Source organism: Oryctolagus cuniculus, chromosome 7 (genome assembly GCF_051225735.1).
Source record: "Oryctolagus cuniculus isolate XC-2025 breed Fujian yellow rabbit chromosome 7, ASM5122573v1, whole genome shotgun sequence".
Lineage (NCBI taxonomy): Eukaryota > Metazoa > Chordata > Mammalia > Lagomorpha > Leporidae > Oryctolagus > Oryctolagus cuniculus.
In genome coordinates, this window is record NC_142873.1 from 145,377,222 (window position 1) to 145,391,735 (window position 14,514).

The window sequence follows — 14,514 nt, forward strand, 5'->3', positions numbered from 1 at the left end:
CCCTGCCTGGTGATGCTATCTTCGCTGTTGCACAGCGACTAGCTGAGATAATTGCTAGGAATGTCGTTTGCGAACCGTGCAGTGCTGTACAGTTGGAAGGGCACTGGCATGGACTTTTCCTCCCGGCGGCCACTGCTTTCGCATCACCCCCTACCCCTGATACTGATGGGGGCGCCCCGGGTCCCCTGTCAGATCTGGAGCTACAGAGAGCAGGGCTGTCTTCAGACAGGAACTCCTGAGGATTCACATGCGTTTGCTCCCAAGAGCAGGACTCACCTCCTCCATCAGCCTGTGGTCTCTGAGAGCTGACTTGTGTCGCTCCAATCTGATTTTGGGTACCCAGAGGCAGGGCCAGGCCAAGGCCCAGGCAGAGAGCTCCTGACAGACTGTCTTCCAGACAGAAACCCTCGCCTCGCAGCAAATGGTCCCAGTCGGGCTCAGGGCTGTAGAGACCCCAGCCAGGGCCCTTCTGCAGGCTCTAGGACTGACCACACACAGGACTCAGTTTCCAGGGGCAGGCGTTTGGCCTAGCGGTTAAGACAGGGCTCAGGACGCCTGCATCCCACGCGAGATATCTGGGCTCAATTCCCAACTCCGACTCCTGGTTCCATCTTCCTGCTCGTGTGGACTCTCAGAGGCAGCAGTGATGGCTAATGTAGTTGGGCTCTTGCCATCCACGTGGGAGACTGAGGACCTGCTGCTGGCTGGGGTTGCGGGTAAACCAGCAGATGGGAGCTTGCTCGCACACGCTCTCTCCCCCCTTCCTCGAAAAATAAAATAAAAATGTTTAAAAAGAAAGAAAACCCAATTTCCTACAGTGAAAAAATTCAACGCTGACAATGCGGGGACCTAGATTCCAGCGCAGACCTAGCTTCCAGGGGCCATCTCCCTTCTCTCTCTCTTCCTGCTCACTTCTTCCAGAAAATGAGGGTGAAGGCAACAGTAGCAGCCACAAAGCCACCTTTTATGGAGCACCTGTTGTGTGCAAGATACTTTGTATCCTAACGCACTGAGCCTCACTGAAGCCTGGAGGGGCAGGTTTTCTTTAAAAAAAAGAAAAAGATTTATTTTATTTATTTGAAAGAGTTACAGAGAGAGGTAGAGACAGAGAGAGAGGTCTTCCATCCACTGGCTCACTACCCAGATGACTGCAACAGCCAGAGCTGTGCCAGTCCGAAGCCAGGACCAGGACCTTCTTCTGGGTCTCCCATGCAAATGTAGGGGCTCAAGAACTTGGGCCATTTTCCACTGCCTTCTTAGACCATAGCAGAGAGCTGGATCTGAAGAGGAGCAGCCGAGACTTGAACCAGCACCCACATGGGATGTCAGCGCTGCAGGCCTGGACTTTAACTTGCTGTGCCACAGTGCCAACCCCAAAGGGCAGATTTTCTGTGGCGCTAACCCAGCCTGAAGTTCAGGGACCACACTTGCAAGGTTCATCCTAGGCACGGGGTGAGGCCCCAGCAATGTCTTTGGGGATCAAATACATATGTTTTTTGCGTTTTAATTTGCAAAAGTAAAGTTTCAAGCAGGGACAGTGCTGTGGTGCAGCAGGTTAAAGCCCTGGCCTGCAGTGCTGACATCCCATATGAGTGCTGGTTTGAATCCTGGCTGCTCCACTTCCAATCCAGCTCTCTGCTATGGCCTGGGAAAGCAGTAGAGAATGGCACAAGTCCTTGGGCCCCTGCACCCACGTGTGAGACCCGGAAGAAGCTCCTGGTACCTGGCTTCAGATCAGCTCAGCTCTAGCTGTTGCAGTCATTTGGGGAGTGAATCAGCAAACGGAAGACCTCTCTCTCCTCTCTCTCTCTCGCTCTTGCTCTTGCTCTCACTCTTGCTCTACCTCTCTCTGTAACTCTGTCTTTCAAATAAATAAAAATAAATTTTTTAAAAAAGTTTAAAGCTACAATTGGTTAAGATTACTGTGGCTTCCCCTGCATGCTACTTGCACATTGAATCAGGAGTTTCCAGAGAGGCCACAGGGATTTGGGCATCCAGCTGAGGGCAAGTGTGTTGGGGATATGTTCAGCTGGGGTGTGGTGGGATACAGGGAGGTGGCTGGCAGTTGCTTGTGGGTATGGCTAAGTCTTTGTGCGCTATCCTGATGTGGAAAGAACTTCAGGAACGTCCCCACCACTCACTGTGCATTGTACCCCTCACTGAGCAGGGTCTCATCCACACCTGTGTGGATAGTGATGGAGCAAGAAGCAAAACCATGTGTGATTTTTTCAATCACCACATGTATAAATTGTCATTTTCATGTTGACATAAACTCAAAAAGGATGTTACCTCCTATAAGGGATCTGAAGCATGTATAATCACAGATGCTCTGTGTATAATTTTATTGTTAATAGAAATTAGACAAAGTAGAATTTATCAAAATTTCTACTACACACATTCTCTCTCTCCCTCTTCTTCTCTCCCTCCCTCTCTCTCAAATTAAAAAAAAAAAAATCCTGCTACAAACTTATGATCTGTACTGGTGCTAGTGACTGTGTGTAGTGGCCTATTTTATGTATCCTATCAAGAATAAAAAATTTGAGGCCGGCGCCACGGCACACTAGGCTAATCCTCCGCCTGCAGCGCTGGCACCCCGAGTTCTAGTCCCGGTTGGGGCACCGGATTCTGTCCCGGCTGCTCCTCTTCCAGTCCAGCTCTCTGCTGTGGCCCAGAAGGCAGTGGAGGATGGCCCAAGTCCTTGGGCTCTGCACCCGCATGGGAGACCAGGAGGAAGCACCTGGCTCCTGGTTTCAGATCGGCACAGGGCGCCAGCCGTAACAGCCATTTTGGGGGTGAACCAACAGAAGGAAGACCTTTCTCTCTGTCTCTCTCTGTCTAACTATGACTGTCAAAAAAAAAAAAAAAGAATAAAAAATTTGAAGACTGGTATTGTGGCACAGTGGGTTAAGCTGTCACCTGCAACCCTGGTATCCTATACCCAGTGCTGGTTCAAGTCCTGGCTGCTCCACTTCCTATCTATCTCCCTGCTAATGCACCTAGGAAAGCAGCAGAAGATAGCCCAAGTACTTGGGGTCCTTGCCATCAGTGTGGGAGACCTGGTTGGAATTCCAGGCTCCTGGCTTCTGCCTGACCCAGCTCCAGCCATTGGGGCCATTTGGGTAGTGAACCAGCAGATGGAAAATCTCTAAATAAATAATAAATAAATAAATAAATAAATATTTTAAAAAGACACTTTTTGATCAACCATGCAAGAGGAAAGATAAAATCACTTCTCTATTCTCACTGTAGAAAATAGTTTTTTAAAAATGATTGCCAGCCCCCCCCCCCCCCCGATCATGGGGTTATTCTCTAAGAGATTGATCCAGAGCTCTCTGATGAACTGGTTGATTCCAGGGACTGGGGAGGTTGATATCAGAAAACAAAGGAAGGTTCCAAGAATGCTGAGAGCAGATCAGGAGGGGGCTATCAAAGGCCAAATCTGTGACAATCTGGGCATCAAAATAGATAATGAAGGGAGGGTGTTGTGGCACAGGGCGTTAAACCACCACTTAGGACACCTGCATCCCGTATCAGAGTGCCTGGTTTAAGTCCTGGCACACTTCCAATTCAAGTCCCTGCTGAGGTCCCTGGGAAGCAGAGGATGATGGCAGGTGGCTGGCCAGGGTGGGCTGGGCAAGGTCTAGAGACCTCCTCACTCTCTCTCTCTCTAGCCCCATTGGCTACCGTCTGAGACGGATGTCAGGACGGAGGAGCCGTGTGGAAGTAGAGCGCCGTTTCTGTCCCAATCACAAGCAGGCCTGGCCCCACTCTGGGGGACTCAGGCCCTGGCTGCACAGTTGAGCCGGTGCGTCCCGAGGAAGGAGCCAGGACTTTAGGGTCAGGCAGCTCAGGGTCCCATTCCTTCCTGGAGGGATGGCTTTGGACACGTCACGTCACCCCTTTGGGTCTCACAAAGGAAGAATCCGGAGTCAACACTAGCTCTCAATATTGGATCGGAAGAGGCCTGGCCCCCAGCAAGTGCTCAATACAGGCAGCTGTGGTTTGTGCTCATTCTGGAAGGACTTTTCCGCAGCCATGACCTTTCAGGAGCTCTAGGTATCCAAAACTGGGACAGGGGAGTCTGCAGCATTGGGTTTCTGCAGGGCCCCCAGAACTGGAATCAAAGGAGGGGCCACACAGCACAGTGGGCAAAGTCCTCCCAACCCCCCCACCAGGGTCCTGGCTCCCTTCCCCGCAGCCTGTTTCTTACCAACAACACGAGCAGGGCCCCAAGGTTAGGCAAACAAGCTAGTGATAAGGCACTTCCAGGCTGGGCCTCGCACTCAAGGCTCGTCCAGCTCCAGGGCTGGCTTCCTGGCTTAGCAAGAGCACTAGCCTTGTGCACACGCAGGAGCAGGCACCTTTAGGGACACCAGCCACAGCCACATGCTGATTGTGCACCGGAGGCCTTGGTGCCCTGGTACAGCCTGGGTTAATGACCCTGTTTATCCACTTGAGTCATCCGATAAGAAGCAACCGGTCAGCAGGCAGGTGGCCCTGTGCCCCGCACTGGCTACTTCATTGACTGAAGTGATATCAGCGCCACGTGGAGCTCCTAACGGCCCCGCCCTCGCCACTTCCCCATCAGTCCTGCCAGGGTCAGTGTGCGTGTGTGTGTGTGTGTGTGTGTGTGTTTCAATGAACATGACTTCTGGAGTCAAGGTTGCTGGCCCATTCCTCCCTCCTGCCCACTGGGGATATAAATAGCACTCGCAGCACAGCACAGAGGGCAGAGAGCAGGGAGGCAGTAGGAGTGGAGCCGTGACCATGAGCTCCAGCCAACCAGGGGCCTGCCCGTGCCAGGCCGCCGCAGGCCGCCCGACCATTCTATATGCACTGCTGAGCCCCAGTCTCAGGGCCAGGCCCTCTCTCCCTCCATCACGCAGCCACTGCCTGTGCAGGGAGCATCGGCCCGTCCGGCTCTGCAGCCCTCATCGCACCTGCCGGGAGGCCCTGGACGTTCTGGCCAAAACAGTGGCCTTCCTCCGGAACCTTCCGTCCTTCGGCCGCCTGCCGCCCGAGGATCAGCGGCGGCTGCTGCGTGGCGGCTGGGGCTCCCTCTTTCTGCTGGGTTTGGCCCAAGACATGGTGACCTTCGAGGTGGCTGAAGCCCCGGTGCCCAGCATACTCAAGAAGATCCTGCTGGAGGAGCCCAGCTGTGGGGCCAGCAGTGGCCAGCTCCCCGACAGGCCGCAGCCCTCGCTGGCTGCCGTGCAATGGCTGCAGTGCTGCCTGGAGTCCTTCTGGAGCCTGGAGCTGGGCCCCAAGGAATACGCCTACCTGAAAGGAACCATCCTCTTCAACCCTGGTGAGCTTCCAGACACTTCTGGGTGGGGCCGCAGCTGGGAGGGGGCACGGGGCACCCTCCGAGGGCTCAGTATCTATTATACTACTGGGTCCCACAGGGCCATCTCACACGAGGGGCTGAGTGGCTAGCAGGTGGGAGCAGAGCAGGCGTGAGAACTCGGGCCGGGCCGGGCCCCCTGACCCTTTGAGGGGAGGGCGGCTGACACAGCCGCGTCTCAGCACGCTCTCAAGGGCAGGTGGCGTGGCGAAGCTTTGAAGGCTAAACTCCCGTGTGGGGTCAGAAAGTTCCCATGGCGGGGGGGATGGGGTGGGGTGGGGTGGAGAATGAAGGAGGTGCGGGGGAGGCAACTCAGCGGGGAGGGCTACAGATAGAGATGGAGATGGTGTCCTTTGTAATCTGGGGGCAGCTGAGGAAAGCGTGCCATGCCAGAAGGTCCTTGTGCCCACGGACTGCCCTCCCCGCAGCAGAACCTCATGGTGTGGTTACCATACGGACCTTTAGATGCGCTAACTCCTTTAACCCTCACGGCAAGTCTTGGAGACAGGTGCGGTCATTATCATCTCCACTATACAGATAAAGAAACTGAGGCACAGAGATTAAGCACCCTGCCCAAGGTCACTCAGTCATCAATGATGGTGCCAGAAATCCAATCCAGGCAGCCCGGTCCTTAACCCTTACCTTATATGGCCTCGCTGTCGATGGATAGATAAATAAAGTGATAAAGAAATCGATGGAGGCCGGCGCCGCGGCTCACTAGGCTAATCCTCCGCCTTGCGGCGCCGGCACACCGGGTTCTAGTCCCGGTCGGGGCGCCGGATTCTGTCCCGGTTGCCCCTCTTCCAGGCCAGCTCTCTGCTGTGGCCAGGGAGTGCAGTGGAGGATGGCCCAGGTGCTTGGGCCCTGCACCCCATGGGAGACCAGGAAAAGCACCTGGCTCCTGGCTCCTGCCATCGGATCAGCGCGGTGCGCCGGCCGCAGCGCGCAGGCCGCAGCGGCCATTGGAGGGTGAACCAATGGCAAAGGAAGACCTTTCTCTCTGTCTCTCTCTCTCTCACTGTCCACTCTGCCTGTCAAAAAATAAAAAAAAAAAAAAAAAAAAAAAAAAGAAATCGATGGAGGAGGTAGTAGCGGAGCCTTGAAGGCTGAGCCGAGGAGGCAGGTGATGCCTGCTGGTGGCGGGGAGAGGGTGCTTACCAGACCTGTCCGTCCTCTCTGCCCACAGGCGTGCCAGGCCTCCAGGCCACCTCCCATATCGGGCACTTGCAACAGGAGGCCCACTGGGCGCTGCGTGAAGCCCTGGAGCCCTGGTGCTCAGCAGGCCAAGGCCGCTTGGCCCGAGTCCTTCTCACGGCCTCCACCCTCAAGTCCATTCCGGCCGGTCTGCTCGGGGACCTCTTCTTCCGCCCCATCATTGGAGACCTGGACATCGCCGGCCTCCTGGAAGACATGCTCCTGCTGAGGTGACATGCTGTGGCCCAGGCAGGGGTCAGCCATAGCCTGTGCAGACGCTGGCCATGCCACTTCAGCCTGCCTGTCCCCAGGGGTGCCCCGCTGCTCCTGCACAGCCCCTCTCTCAGCCACCTCCGGACTGGGACTTCCTTGGCATGGACGTGGCGCTCCAGCTGTCTGGCAGGCCCTCTGTGGTCTCCAGAGGCTCTGCGCCCAGACTCCTGTCCCCTCCTGCTGATGGCAAAGGACTGAAGCTGCTCTTTGGGCCGGGGGAGTCCTGCTGGCTTTGTACAGAACTGAATTTAAGTTATTGGTTTTTGTAATAAAAGGTGTGACACTCTCCAAGCCTGCCACTGTGTTTTGGGCACACGACAGGGACTGTCTCACCTCCGGGGCCCACCTGCTCCTATCAGAGGAGGGCAGGGGTCGTAAGGGGCACAGGAGCCAGGCCTCAGGAAACGGGGGTGTGAGTTGTTCTGGCTGGGATGGCGATTTCATCTCTGAGATGAGACTCATTTTGCATGTGGGGGAGTTCTCAGCACACAATGTCACCTCCTTGCCTTTATCCTTGGAGCGAGAAGGCTCTTCTCCCTGTCCCATGCCTTCCACTAACCCGTCTCTCAGCGCCCGAGCCCTGCAGACTCCCTCTCTCTCAGGGAAAGTTGGATCAGAGCCGGTCAGGAAGCAGCCTGTTCCCAAGTTGAAACAGACCAGGTGACTGCAATGTCTGCAGCTTGGGACCCGTCACTTGGCCATTCCTGCAGCTGGTAGCACAGGGGGGTCCGTTATTTCCCAACAGGAGAGGGCAATGGCACCCGGGGCTGGCCTGGCAGCTACTTGGAGGCCAGGGCAGGCCAAGGTTCCGCTGCTCACGATGGTGTGGCCTCATCTGTTGTTGGAGTCTGAAACACTTCCGCAACAGTTGGTTCAGGGCCACCACCTGTAGCTCCCTGAGTGCCCTCGCACCGCCCCTCTCCCATTATCTGTTAACCCAAGAGCCAACGCGTGCCATAGCCATGGCCTCTGCACTGCTTCATTCAGAGCCGGGCTTGGGGCTGTTCCGATCAGCCAGTGTCTGTGCCTCATCGTTCGTTAAATATTTGAACCCACTCTCCCCGGGGTCAGGGTGACTGACCTGAAGGGTGGACAGGAGGGAGCGATGACAACACCCTCGCCCGCGGGACTTCCAGGCCTCCTTTCCCCAGCAATGAGGCTGCCAGGCCCCGCCCCCATCACCACCACAGTTTGGATTCTTCTCACGGGGGCTGTTAATTATTGCCCAGTGAGAGGTCATTCACTTGGGGACAGCAGCCTGGGGGTCATCATCCAGGCCTTTCTCTAGGGCCTCCTGCTGGGACCACAGCCGAAGTTGCCTGTAGGGGTGCCCAGTGCCAGCAGCAAGCAGCAGCACCCCGTCCCTTACCCAGCACCCCACATACACACACACACAAGTCAGGCACCAGAAAGACACAGAAGCACAGAGCTCCAACCACACAACCAAGACCCACGTAACTCAGCCCCGCAGCTCTGCTACACACACACACACACACACACACCCCAAGACGTACAACTCAGACCCACCCCAGCAGGCCCATGACACTGAGCCTCCATCTGCCTACACACACACTCACTGGGAAACACACAGGAGCCCCAAACACATTCACAGCAGACACGGGCCCCCACGCCGGGCAGCTACGCACCCCAGGCCGAGCACACTCCAGCTTCGCAGAGAAGGGAAAGGTGGCCCCCAGAGTTTGCAGATCTTCAGGGCCTGCCTAGAGCCCGCAAGTCCAGACCAAGCTGCTCTTCCAGGCATCTGAGGGCCTCATCTAACCAATAGCCCCTTTTACCCATGGTGACCCGGAAATCCACCCCCAGCCCAGCCAGAACCTAATGCAATCCCCAAAAAGAACAAGCCCTGCATCACCCCCGCTCCTGCTTCCCGCCAAGCCCCAGGCCTGCCCTCCCCTCCCCAGTCCTTGCTGACACACAAAGCCACTGGAAGTCACAGGACCCAAATTCAGCAGAGTCAGGGGTCTGGGGCCGTCCGGCATCTCTGAAGCCTTTTTCCCGACGGCTTCTGTTAACTGTGGAGCCTCTGAACCCTTCCTGCCTCTCGCTGCCCACGCCCCTCCTCCAGCCCTGACCAGTCATCAGGAAGCTGTCCTCTCCCTGTTGCCCCCGACTCCCCACCCCTACCCCCAGCTCCCAGCCTTTCACCTTCAACTCCTTTAATCTTCCCATCATCCAAGGAGCTTCCCTTTGTACCTCTCCTTTTCCAGTTTCTCCCCTGCCTTTCTACCTGGCTGGGGAGTCATTTCTTGTTTTCATCTCTCAAGTCCTTCCCCGCACCCTGCCTCCTAGCCTTGGGCATGGGACACAAAGACAAACATGGGAGAAGCTCAGAGACATTATGGTACAACGAAACCAAACAAGGGTACTATGCTCTTTCAAACAGATGGCAGACTTCCTGGAGGTGGAGGCTCTGCCTCCAGTGTCACATCCTGGGACACAATGGACGTGTGTCTCATTTCCAGGGAAGGAGGAAGAGGAAATAGGCCCAAACCAAGAAGCACTTACTCCAGATCTGGGTCTATCGCCATCTGTGCTGAGATTTGAGCTCAGACCTGTGTGGTTCTGGAGGCCACGTCCTTGCCACCAGTGCAGACTGGAGCGAGTGATGGCCAGGGTCAGGCTGTCTGGAGCCAGCCCAGCCACCCCTCAGGCATGACCGCTGTCCTCAGGCCCAGCCAGGGGTGACTCACTGGAAAGCAGGAGAGCAGCCATGGCTCCAGGGCAGTCCAGGATACCCTTTTATTGCCATCATTATCTCGATCTTCATTAGCTGCGCGCTGCCCCTGCACTGACTCACCCTGTCCTTGATGCCAGCAGAAACGGCCACACCAGCCTCCGCTCCCTGCCTCGGCAGCTCTCGCTGTCTGCTTAAACCGAACCCCACACTAGACGTTGATGGTTGGGGCACGGAATAAAGAAGACACCAGCCCCTGCCCCCGTGGGACCTCCTGTCTATGGCTGAGGAGAACACAGCAGGAACTGTAACATCGAGTGACCTGAACTGTGATAGAGGAACACACAGCAGGCAGCGATGACAACACAGGGACTAAACCTGTCTGCAGGTGCGTGTTGCACTGGCTTGACTACAGAGAATGAGTGAAGGTTGCTAGGCAAACCAAGACAGCAGGAACAAAACTGGCGGAGCACAGAGGTGTCACAGAGCCAGAGATGCTAAGCTGACTGCATGCAGGGCCCGGGACAGCAGGGGATGGGCCTGAAGACAGCAGAGAAAGGGGCATCCTCATGAAAGTGCTGCAGGTGACAAGGACGAGGCTCAGGGGAAACGGGGTTAAGAAGGGTATCTCGGGGCAAGGCATGGCCAGAGGAACCCCAGACTGGGCTGCTCACTGTGTGTAGCTACTAACCCACAACCAGCTAACATTTAAGATGTATTTATTTGAAAGGTAGAGCAACAGAGAGAGGAAGAGAGATAGAGGAAGACTGACTGACTTTCCATCCGCTGGTTCATTCCCCAAAGGCTACAACAGCCAGGTCTAGGACAGGCTGAAGCCAGGAAATCTGCAAAAATCTAGAATGCTTCAGGAATCTCTGTGTTCTGAAGCCAAGAGCCCAGAACTCCATCCTGGGTTCCCACGTGGGAGGCAAGGGCCCAAGCACTTGGGCCATTCTCCGCTGCCTTCCCAAGCCCATTAGCAGGAAGCTGGACAGGAAGTGGTGCAGCTGGGACATGAACAGCGCTCTGCTATGGGATGCAGGTGTCACAAGCACCGGGTAACATATATTAAAAGCTGTGCTCGGAACGTGGGGCCGGCGCCGCGGCTCACTAGGCTAATCCTCCGCCTAGCGGCGCCAGCACACCGGGTTCTAGTCCCGGTCGGGGCACCGGATTCTGTCCCGGTTGCCCCTCTTCCAGGCCAGCTCTCTGCTGTGGCCAGGGAGTGCAGTGGAGGATGGCCCAGGTGCTTGGGCCCTGCACCCCATGGGAGACCAGGAAAAGCACCTGGCTCCTGGCTCCTGCCATCGGATCAGCGCGGTGTGCCGGCCGCAGCGCGCCGGCCGCGGCGGCCATTGGAGGGTGAACCAACGGCAAAGGAAGACCTTTCTCTCTGTCTCTCTCTCTCACTGTCCACTCTGCCTGTCAAAAAATAAATAAATAAAAAAAAATAAAAATAAAAAAAATAAAAAAAAAAGCTGTGCTCGGAACGTGTTACATGGATTGTGCTATTTACTCTGACAACAGCACTGTGCTGGAAGTGCTACGATGCACTCCATTTTAGAAAGAAAATACCAAGGGGAAGACAGGTTACGTCACGTGTTCAAGGTCACACAGTTACTGAGTGGCAGAGTCAAGATTTGAACTCCTATCATCTGCATTCACGTTCTTCGACACCGAGCTAGCTGAACAGTCAGAGATTCTGCTCACGTCGGCAGCACGTAGACTAAAGCTGGACCCCTGCAGGGTGTGCATGGCCCCTGTTCAGCATGACACACAGATTCCTGAAGAATTCCAGGTTTTTGCAGTTCTTCACCAAAGGTGCTACAGGAACCTGCTGTGGAAACGCCTGGCTAGCGTGTGTGTCTGCCCCCAGCTTGCTTGTGCGGGGTCCGTGTGTGCTAGGCCCCTCATGGTTCCTCAGAGCAGGCCTGGGGATGGCCTAGCCCCTCCCTCGCCTCCCTGGCTCGAGTCTGGGCAGTTTGCTGTGGGGCCCCCTGGCCTCTCCTCCTGGCCCTTCTCCTTGGGGGTGGTCAGGCCTTCAGTGAGGACACAGCATGGTGGGGGCTGCGCTCGAGAGAGGCAGCCCCCCGTCCAAGCCTCCCCTTCCTCCTGGGTGTTTAAGGAGGCTTTACGAGGCTCAGAGACCATCCCCGAGGCTGTCCGGTGTCTCCCAGTTCCTCTCTTGTGCTTCTGACAGCCCAGGTTTCCACATAGCCCAGCCAGCTCATAGCAGAGGGGAAGCCGTGGCTGCCCCGAGCTGCCTCGGTTGCCTTCTGCTGCCAGAGAGCTGAGCCATCCACGCCAGTGCAGAGACCAAAGCCATACTTACAGGGCGGGCCACTGCCAGGGCCTCCGCGGGGCAGGGCTGGAGCCAGCTCCCCTGTCAGCAGCCCTCGGTGCCTCTCCCCGGAGGGCACTGGCAGGAGGGAGGCAAGAAAGGGATGCAGGCAGACAGCAAGCTCCTGTGGGGCAAGGAGGGGAGGACACTTTGTCTGCCATCTTCCTGCTGGGGGTGCAGCCTGCCTCTGGCCCACCCCACTCCAGGCTGTAGACTAGGGGCCCTCATGAGTGGGAGGGGGCTGCACTCAGGGTCTCGCCCTTCCCTGCCCTTTCTGTTGGCTCTGTGGCCATCCAAGGGCCAATTGGCTTTTTCCCCAAACAAGGGCTGGGATTTCTCCTCCGTTCCTGGAGGTGATTTCCCCTAACTTCCACCCCAGGTGGGTGACCACCTGGGGGCCAGTTACAGGTGTTTCAAGAGACCACAGACATGTGTTTTCATGAAGAAAAAAAAGAGATGATCAACTGGGAATAAATAATGGGGACCAGAGCCTTTCTCCTCACCACCCCACTATAAGATGAAAGGAGAGTGATAATAAAGTCTTGGGTTCAGTGTTATGGTGCAGTGAGTTAAGCTGTAGCCTTATGGTGCTAGCATCCCATATGAGTACCAGTTCAAGTCCCAGCTGCTCCACTTCCAGAGGAAGATGGATCAAGTGCTTGGGTCCCTGCTATCCATGTGGAAGCCCAAATGGATTTCCAGGTTCCTGGCTTCGGCCTGGACCAGCAACAGCCATTGTAGCCATCTGGGGACTGAAACAGTGAATGGAAGTGCTCTCTTGCTCTCTCTCTCTCTCCCACTCTCTTTCTCCAGCTCTACCTTTCAAATAAATAAAATTAATCTTTAAAAAATTATATATCGGCTGGCACCACGGCTCACTAGGCTAATGCTCCGCCTTGCGGCGCTGGTACACTGGGTTCTAGTCCTGGTTGGGGCACCGGATTCTGTCCCGGTTGCCCCTCTTCCAGGCCAGCTCTCTGCTGTGGCCAGGGAGTGCAGTGGAGGATGGCCCAGTCCTTGGGCCCTGCACCCCATGGGAGACCAAGATAAGTACCTGGCTCCTGCCTTCGGATAGGCACGGTGCGCCTGGGGGCCCCACAGCAAACTGCCCAGACTGGAGCCAGGGAGGCGAGGGAGGGGCTAGGCCATCCCCAGGCCTGCTCTGAGGAACCATGAGGGGCATAGCACGCATGGACCCCGCACAAGCAAGCTTTCCCCTTTGTCTCTCTCTCTCTCACTGTCCACTCTGCCTGTCAAAAAAATTATATATCTATTTATTTGAAAGTCAGGGTTACAGACACAGAGAGAAGAGAGAGAGAGAGAGAGAGAGAGAGAGAGAGAGAGATCTTCCATCCACTGGCTTACTTCCCAAATGGCCAAAACAGCAGGAGCTGAGCCAATCTGAAGCCAGAAGTTTCCCCCTTGTCTCCCACATGGGTGCAGAGACCCAAGCATTTGGGCCATCTTTCACTGCTTTCCCAGGCACATTAGCAGGGAGCTGGATTGGAAATGGAGCAGCCGGGACTTGAACTGGTGTCCACATGGATGCTGGCGCTGCAGACTGGGGCTTTAACTAGCTGTGCCACAGCACTGGACCCCCTAAAATAAATTTTTAAAAATTAAATATATAAAAGAATTTAAAAAAAAAAAGAAGAAGAAGAATGGGGACGGTGCTGTGGCATAGCTGGTAAAGCCACTGCCTACAGTGCCGGCATCCCATATGGGCACCATTTCCGGTCCCGGCTGCTCCACTTCCAATCCAGCTCTCTGCTGTGCCCTGGAAAGGCAGTGGAGGATGGCCTGGGTCCTTGGGCCCCTGCACCATGTGGGAGACCCAGAAGGGGTTCCTGGATCCTGGCTTTGGATCGGCGCAGCACTGGCCATTGTGGCCAACTTGGGAGTGAACGAGTGGATGGAAGACCTCTCTCACTTTCTCTCTCTGCCTCTCCTTCTCTCTGTGTAACTCTGACTTTCAAATGAATAAATAAATCTTAAAAAAAAAAAAAGAAGAAGAAGAAGAGCAGGAGGCCGATGGAAAGCTGCTCAAGAGAGGGACCAGATTTATAAAGGCAGTCACCTTCTCCCTACTGTAGTAGTCATGGAGGAAACAGATCATGTTCCAGATTCCGATCATGTTCACCTTGTTGCTATCAATGCAGGAGGTATAACACTTTGAAACTTGCCATGAGGGCATATTTTTTATTCTTTCTTGTTTTACTTTTTTTTTTTTTTTTTTTTTTGACAGGCAGAGTGGACAGTGAGAGAGAGAGACAGAGAGAAAGGTCTTCCTTTGCCATTGGTTCACCCTCCAATGGCCGCTGATCCGATGGCAGGAGCCAGGTACTTATCTTGGTCTCCCATGGGGTGCAGGGCCCAAGGACTGGGCCATCCTCCACTGCATTCCCTGGCCACAGCAGAGAGCTGGCCTGGAAGAGGGGCAACCGGGACAGAATCTGGCGCCCCGACCAGGACTAGAACCCGGTGTGCCGGCGCTGCAAGGCGAAGGATTAGCCTAGTGAGCCGCAGCGCCGGCTCTCTTGTTTTACTTTTAAACAGATAGCCCTATTTATTTATCTGGATTTGTTTATTTGAAAAGCAGAGTGGCAGAGAGAGAGGGAGAGACAGGGGTCCTCCATCCATTGGTTTACTCCCCAAATGCTCCCAACA

At 55.4% G+C, this 14,514-nt stretch overlaps 1 protein-coding gene across 1 annotated transcript; it reads left to right on the forward strand.

The window, feature by feature from the left end:
• The first annotated feature begins 4,731 nt into the window (after positions 1-4,731).
• Positions 4,732-7,097, forward strand: NR0B2 (nuclear receptor subfamily 0 group B member 2). The gene is made up of 2 exons (XM_002716097.6): positions 4,732-5,308; positions 6,531-7,097. The coding sequence occupies exons 1-2, from the start codon at positions 4,768-4,770 to the stop codon at positions 6,770-6,772; spliced, it is 783 nt and encodes a 260-aa protein (XP_002716143.1). The 5' UTR covers positions 4,732-4,767; the 3' UTR covers positions 6,773-7,097.
• Positions 7,098-14,514: the final 7,417 nt, after the last annotated feature.

What these genes read in the sequence shown, in the direction of transcription:
- NR0B2 (XM_002716097.6), top strand. Translation starts at nt 4,768, where the DNA reads ATGAGCTCCAGCCAACCAGGGGCCTGCCCGTGCCAGGCCGCCGCAGGC. An exon ending in AACCATCCTCTTCAACCCTG is followed by an intron (nt 5,309 to 6,530) that starts GTGAGCTTCCAG and finishes CTCTGCCCACAG; the next exon opens with GCGTGCCAGGCCTCCAGGCC.